This window comes from Octopus sinensis, unplaced genomic scaffold, assembly GCF_006345805.1.
Source record: "Octopus sinensis unplaced genomic scaffold, ASM634580v1 Contig16770, whole genome shotgun sequence".
Classification (NCBI taxonomy): domain Eukaryota; kingdom Metazoa; phylum Mollusca; class Cephalopoda; order Octopoda; family Octopodidae; genus Octopus; species Octopus sinensis.
Genome location: NW_021834570.1, coordinates 1 through 8239, shown reverse-complemented (window position 1 = coordinate 8239; position 8239 = coordinate 1). Strand labels below are relative to the sequence as shown.

At 39.0% G+C, this 8239-nt stretch overlaps 1 protein-coding gene across 1 annotated transcript; it reads right to left on the bottom strand.

The window, feature by feature from the left end:
• Positions 1–2599: 2599 nt before the first annotated feature.
• On the bottom strand, positions 2600–3841 carry LOC115230919 (exostosin-1-like). Its single transcript, XM_036499860.1, has one exon. It carries the CDS (start codon positions 3578–3580, stop codon positions 2630–2632), a length of 951 nt encoding a protein of 316 aa, XP_036355753.1. The 5' UTR covers positions 3581–3841; the 3' UTR covers positions 2600–2629.
• Positions 3842–8239: the final 4398 nt, after the last annotated feature.

The window sequence follows — 8239 nt, the reverse complement described above, 5'->3', positions numbered from 1 at the left end:
GGTGAGCAAAGTGTACGTACACTGCTATATATATGTGTGTGCGTGTGTGTGGAGAGAGAGATGTTATATATATGAGATGTTATGTATGTGTGTTTTTATGAAATGGTATGTTTGTGTGTTACATGTATTATGTGTGTGTATGTTAATGATGTGTTTAATCTGTGTAAGAAGAATCATGTGTGTGTGTGTGAATGTAAAGAGCATGGTGTATATGTGCGTTAGAAATGTGTATTATGTATGTATGTGTGAGTGGTGTATGTTTTTGAGTAGGAAGTATGCATTTTATGTGTGTGCGTACAAAGATATACATACACACATGTAGACAGATAGATAGATAGACAGGCAGATAGATAGAAAGATAGATAGATAGATAGATAGATAGACAGGCAGATAGATAGAAAGATAGATAGATAGATAGATAGATAGATAGATAGATAGACAGACAGGCAGATAGATAGATAGATAGATAGATAGATAGATAGATAGATAGATAGATAGATGAGAGTGATGTATATATAGTATATATTCAAGAGTAGGCAGTACTGCGTATCACCTGTGCGTGAGAAACTAGTGACTTGTTTATTCACCCAGGTTTATGATCAAAAGAAAGCCAAGCGTGACCATCCCTTCGTTACGTCCACACGCACTGACTCACACACACACACACTGACCGTGTGATAACATTTTCAAGACAAGCTATTCTAGTCAAGTCTACGCGGTTGCTTACACACAACCTGCAAGAAATAGCGAACACACCTCCCTCAAATCACATGCACAAACACATATACACACACAAGCCCTTCTCTCTACTAAGTCACTGATCAAGGTAGCCGCGTATTATATACATGTACGAGAAGCGAGTAGTGTTTACACCCAAAGAATTTAACCCTAAAATACAGGGGTAGATGCCGAACGTTTAGAGAGAGGAGACATCCAGAAATATATGTATGTATGTATGTGTATATATATATATTATATATATATATATACAGACATACAGATATATATACACACACAGACATCTATATATATATAGACACATAGACATATATATTTAAGACAAAGCGCAAGCCATACTTTTTTCGTGTCCTTATTTTTGATAGAAAGGGTCAAATAAAAACATTTATGTACCCTTTCCGGAAAAGTTAATTTCGCATTAAAGATCTAAGAATTAACATCTAATAATAATAATAATAATAATAATAATTATAAATAACTAAACAATTACTTAAACGCAAGGAAGGGTTCCTTAATTAATTTCAAAGAACAATGTTGTAAGAAATTAAATAAAGCACTTGCTTTCATCTCAGTTGTAAAATAAATACAAGTAAATTGACTGCGGATAATAAAAAAAATAGAAAACAAGGCGGCGACAGTGAAATTTTTTGAACTGTAATTATTAATACCAAGTTGTTTATTTTGGCAACAATTAATATCGACAATTAATTGAAAGTTTAACAGTAAATTAAAGCCACAAAAACTATCATTTTATAATTAACTACCCCCTTTTAGCTAAGAACCTATTTCTGATTCATATTTGGCCACACACATACACCCGTATATACAAATATATACACACATATATATATTTATATATATATATATATATATAATGTACTGCTACAGTGAAATGTGTTTTGGTATACAAAATTTGATGTTTACTTGTATAGAATTCATATGTAAAACATACAAATGTATATATATGAATAATTATAGCTCTGTTTTATCATTGCTTACAAAAGGATGATATTCTGCACGTGTGTGCTAAAATATAGAAACTATGACGATCATAATTACTGAACTAATTATTATTAATATTAATAATATTATTATTATATCGTCCGTCATTATTATTGCCATACAGAAATTACTGGGTTAATTTTCACTGAAGATGTTTTCTTCGTTGTTGTACGACGTTCCGTCTGTGATGCACAATCCATGTTTTCCATAAAACCCTGAGTCTAGTAGTAAACGAGGTTATCTTCGTTCGGTAGTCGAAAATATTTTACACCTGATGTAAATATTGACGAAGATGTAAACATAGAAATTCCAGAATATTAAACAGGCTAAAACTCAAGATAATAATACAGAAATAAAACCAAAAATAACAGATGATTAATTAATTAATTAATTAAAAAAAAAAACCTTGACAACCACAGTAGTAATTTATTAAAGTATTAGTAAAAGGAGTTCGTTTCGTTACATGAAACAGATTCAGATTTTATGAAAAACCCAGGACAAAATACAAGAAAATGATGAAAAAAGTGAAGAATTTCGAAAAATGAGGAAGAAAAAAACCATTCATTAGAATTTTACTGGAAATTCTGAGATGTGTAGCAATAAAATAACCCGGGGTACCTTGAGGGGAAAGCTCCAAGTTTCTAAATGTTAGCTTTTAAATGGTAGTAACCTTTTAGTTATAGGGGTGTATATACACTACATCGGTTTATATATGTAGCTATATATATAGATATATATACCTACCCGTAAATGTATGTATATACGTGATAGCAATGCAAGACATTTTTATTTTTTACCTGCTTTGTGTGTTTAAATGAATAAAGGCTTTGATTTAAAAAAAAAACATTTGTAGAAACAAAATAAAAAAACACAGGTAGTCAAAAAGGCCTTACCTGTCAAACTCTGCATTATCCTTTTCGCAACGTGCATCTTTCCAGTTCTGCCAGTCTTTTCCGTGTTTACATGTGGTAAACAGTACGATGTCCCTACCATTATGAATATGATATAAGGAATTCCGAGTCTCAGATCCGATACCAATGACATAACGTTTCCCTTTAAAAGATAAAATATACTGTCGTGTCGACGGGATACTGTTGGACGCAACATGGAGATATCCAGGCTCTCCACCTTTCAAGGGGTGATCCTTAGCAAATAACGGAATAGACACATCGAAACCCGTTCGAAAATTGGACCTCGATATACTAGCTTTGGCCAACATCGCCTGTCCAATATCAAACCCTAAGTCCTCGGCATAGTCAGGCCAAGTCCCTGAATAAAGGTTAAATATGATGTGATTCTGTCCATTATTCCAAAGATCCAGTTTGTTTAGTTTCCCTTGTACGTCCTTAACATAATCCCGGCTTAGAACATCACGGTCCAAAGTGTCCATAGATAGCACAAATATGCATGCTTTAGCCGGGTCCGGCGTATAGTACCTAGATTCTCGTATGACAGTAAGAATTTTGCTGTAAGTGCTCGACACCCTTTCAAGTTCGGGGTATATGTATACGCGAAATCCATGCACTTTGCAGCGACTAAAATTAAAACATGTTCCCATCCGACAGTCTTTATTAAAGAAGGCGTTGTTATGTTGTTGGTATTTACCCTTAATCTGTGGTCTGTTGAACAACGAGGACTTGTGTGTCCGTCGCTGTTTGGCCGATATGTGCAAATCTTCGTCGAATTTATCATCGTCCTCGTCCATGAAAGAGCGGATCTTAGCACTTTCTCTCCCTTGTAACAGGGAGATATCGCCATGATGATCCTTGAGAAATCCAAATATGAGAATAAGTGCAATTCCAAATGTAGTCACTATAAAGTAGCGCTTTTTGGCCTGCATCGATTAATTATCCTTATCCACAACATTCCTTCATATTTTTAAACAAAATTCTGTTGTTACTATTTTGTTTTTCGATCTTCTTTCGTTCCTTTTTCTTCACATATATATATATTTATATATATGCTGTAGGTTGTTGATATTGTTGTTGGTGTTTTGTGTTCACACAAAACTCTCTTTTTTCTTATCCGACATAGTGTAATCCAGTTTCGGCGTTGACAACCAACAACAACAATAATAATGATGATAAATGATTTCTTTTAGGTAGTATAGTAATAATAATAATAATAATAATAATAATTAATTATAATAACAATATTAATAATGATCCTTTCCTTTATAAGCACAAGGCCGGGAATTTTTTTGTGTATGAGTGTGTGTGTGGGTGTGTGTGCTAATCGATAACAACAATAATGATTGCTATCACTTAGCCAATAAATTACTATACAATAACAATAATTATTATAATTATTATTATTATATTATTAGATTTTATATCAAGCAATTAATAAAACGGCGACCAAAAAGCAAAGAGGGGAGGAGGAGAAAAAAATTTTTAAATGTAAGGGAGAAGTTGTGACAGGCTTTTTTAAGTGTAAAGAAAAACAAAAGTGAACTTAAGTTGATTCGGGGGTGTATGTATATAAAATATGAAATATCCTTTGGTGATTCACATGGCAAGAAGTAAAATGTAGTTTTAGCAAATAATAATAATAAAATGGTAATAGTATAATGGTAACAATAGTAGTAATACCAACAGCTCTTTTGGTGGTAGTAGTAATATATGTGCTAGAAGCGAAGTGATGGTTATATGACAACAGGAGTACGTGTGTATCGTTGTAGGTTTGTTTGGTTTTTTTCTGTGATTGCCTTTTTTTTGTGGTCCAGCTGGTCTGTTTTGAGAGGTTTGGAGATGTTGATTTCACTCCTTCGACAGAGAAGCGGCCATTATTAAATGCCAAACATGTGCCAGACTCGAGTTTGTTGGTTGTTGTCTGTGAGTGAAGCGGTCTTCGTCGTAGTCGTCGTCGTCGTGGTCGTCGTGGTCGTCGAACAACGAGGTGGTGGTGGTGGTGGTGAAGGAGGGAGGGAGGCTCGCGCGCGCGTGCGGAATGTGACGGGTTTTGCCGGAGTGTTACGAACGAGGCTGAGAAGCGAGCGAAGCTGAGAGAGAGAGAGAGAGCGCGCGCACGTTGTAAAGTGATGAATGAAAGAAGAAGGAAGGATGGAAGGAAGGAAGAAGAAGAAGAAGGAAGAAGTGGGGGGAAAAGGGAGGAGATGAAAGAAGAAGAAGGAGGAAGGGGAAGAATAAGGTGTGAACGGGTGAGGTGGTGGTGTGGGAAGAAAGTGAAGTGAAATGGAAGGAAGGAAGGGATAGATACGTACGTACACAGATAGGCAATAGATAGAAAGATAGAGAGAGAGAGAGAGAGAGAGAGAGAGGGGATGATATAGATAAATAGATAGATATAGAGAGAGACAGACAGATAGATAGATAGATAGAGAGAGAGAGAGGGGATGATATAGATAAATAGATATAGATAGAGATAGATAGAGAGATAAATAGATAGATAGATAGATAGATAGATAGATAGATAGATAGATAGATAGATAGAGAGATAGATAGAGATAGAGAGATAGATATAGATAGATAAATATAGATAGATAGACAGACAGACGGACAGATAGAGAGATAGAGGGATAGATAAACTTTATTAACCACGCAGGGCCGAACACAGAAGGGACAAAATACAATGTAGAGCTTTTCTTTTCGAGAAAAAAAAGGAGAGAATAAATTTCCGATCAAAAGGGCGAAAGAGAGAGATAGAGAGAGAAAGAGAAAGAGAGAGAGAGAGAGAGAGAGAGAGAGAGAAAGAGAGAGATAGGAGGAAGAAATAAGGAGAGAAAAATGGAAAGAAAACCGAAGAAAAGAAAGGACGAAAAGAATGGGAGGAAGAGAGGTAGAAAGAAAGAAAGAAAAGTTAAAGAAAGTAAGGACGAGAAAGACAGGAAAGGCAGAAAGTAAGAAGGAAGAAAAAAAAAGAAAAGAGTCTGAAGGAGACGTAGGAAGGGTAGTGGGAGTAAACAAGTGGTATTACAGGGTAGTGATGATGGTGGAGGTGGGGAGTATCTGTGTCGTTGTGGTGGCGGAGGCGGAGACGGTGACGGTGATTGGTAGCGTGACGGGAGTGGGTGTGTTGATAATAGTTGCTTTGTCGTGGTGGTGGTGGTGGTGGTGGAAGGGACGGTGGTGATGATGGCGTTCACAGCGGAGACGACGACGCGTGCTGTAGTGGTGGTGGCGGTGATGGTGTTGGTGATAGTGACGGTGGTGGTGGTGGTGGTGGTGGTGGGGGCGATAGCGGTGGCGGCGGTGGTGAGGAATAACTGTTGATGATTGTGCTATGGTGACGGCGAAGTTGAGGTCGGTGAGTAGTGACCGTGACGTGGTGGTGGTGGCGGCAGAGACGTGTTGATCAATTGAAGGTGATCGTGGTGGCGGCGGTGGCGGAGAAGGCGGCGGTGAAGGCGGCAGCGGAGTTGCCGGTGGTTATGGTGGTGGTGGTGTTGGTCGTGCTGTGGGTCCCGGTGACCGACGACCATGTTGTAGTGATGATGATGATAATGATGGTGGTGGTGGTGGTGGTGGTGGTGGTTGTGGTGGTGGTAGTAATGACCCCCTGTATGATGCTGGCAATGGTAGCGGTGGCGGCGACATGTTCATGAGTTGATGATGATGGTGATGGTGATGATAGCCGAGTGGTTAAAGGTAATGTTGGTGACATGTTGATGAGTTATTGACGGTGTGGGTGACGACACAGGGTTGGTGGTGGTGACGGTGGTTGTTTTTTTGGGGGGGAGAGGGCAGCGGCCTCAGTGCTGAGACTTTGGTGGTGGTGGTGGTGGTGGGTTTTTTGGGGGGTGCTGTGACGTGGTGGTGGTGGTGGTGGTGGTGGTGGTGGTGATGGTGGTGGTGGTGGTGACGGTGGTTTTGGGGATGATAGCGGCTTCAGTGCTTTGACGTCGGTGGTGGTGGTGATGGTGTTGATGGTGGTGGCAGCGGCCTCAATGGTGTGGTAGTGGTGGTGGTGGTGGTGGTTTTTTTTGGTGGTTCTTTTTGAGGTGGTGGTAGAGGTGAAGTCGTAGAGCTAGTGGTGGTGGTGGTGGTGTTAATGGTGTTTTGTGATGGAGGTGGTAGCTTTGGTGGTAGGAGCAGCTACAGTGGTGGTGGTGGTGGTGGTGGTGGAGATGATGCTGAAGATGAAGATGGCAATGATGATTATGAGGAGGAGGAGGAGGAGGAGGAGGAGGAGAGGAGGACAGTAACACTTAATATGTGTTTAGAGTAGATGGGTATGGTGGTGATGGTGGAGGGGGGGAGCTAATGGTAATGGTGGCAGAAGTGGGTAATGGGGGTTACGGAGTGGTAAGTGGTTATGGGTGAGTGAAGATGGTTGTATTGGTAGTGGCGTTTATTCTGGTGCTGATAGTGATGACAGCGGCGGTGGTAGTGCTGACGGTGGTTATGGTGGTGGTAGTAGTGTTGGTAGAGATAATGGTTGTGGTTATGGTGGTGGTGGTGGTAGTACAAATACTAGTTGCAGTGGTGGTACTAGCTACTATGGTATATGTAGACCAACAAGAAAATTGCCAAACTTATTTTCCAAAATATTACAAGCTTGCTTACCAACCACATGGTTCCAGGTTCAGTCCCACTGCATGGCACCACGGGCAAGTGTCTTCTACTATAGCCTCAAGCTGGCCAAAGCCTTGTGAGTGGATTTGGTAGACAGAAACTGAAAGAAGCCTGTCATGTATAAATACATATGTATATATATGCCGAAATTGCTAAGATGATCTGGTTCTTGACTGATGACTGAGGGCTTCGAATGTCCCGTCCTGTGGTTCTTGTGTCGTCTCTGTGGTGTTTCATGTTCTTGTCCATGTCTGTAATTATTTTTACTGTTTACCTATATATATATATATATATATATATATATATATATATATATATATTTATAACGGGAAGGTTTACGAAAATAAACAAAAGACGAAGGCAGGTGGAGTACAAACAAACAATTGTATTAGTATGGCGCTCAGGAATAGAAATAGAACAAGTCTTTTACGTTTCGAGCCATCGCTCTTCGACAGAAAGATACACAGAAAAGAAACAAGGAGAGAAAAAATGCGTGTAGGAGCTAACGGTCTATCTTGGCGTTCTCATATATATATATATAAAGTTAATCCAAACACGAAAACAAAACCCAAAATACAACAACGCAAGGACGTGGAACAAATAAAGTATTATTGGCCGCTCAGGAAAGAAGGGAAGAAGGAGGGTTTGACGTTTCGAGCGGAGCTCTTCGTCGGAAACATAGGAGAAGGAAAGATCCGAGAAGGGAAGACCAATATATATGTATATATATATATATATATATATATATATAATATATAATATATACATGTGTGTGTGTGTGTGTGCGTAAATTTGGGTATGTTTGTGTTTGACCCCCCCACCATCACTTGACAACTGGTGTTGGTGTGTTTACGTCCCCCGTAACTTAGCAGTTTGGCAAAAGAGAACGATAGAATAAATACTAGGCTTGCAAAGAATAAGTCCTGGGGTTGATATCTTTGACTGAAAGGCAGTGCTCCAGCATG

Excerpts from the sequence above, each read along its gene's own strand:
- LOC115230919 (XM_036499860.1), bottom strand. The coding sequence starts at position 3,580 with ATGCAGGCCAAAAAGCGCTACTTTATAGTGACTACATTTGGAATTGCA.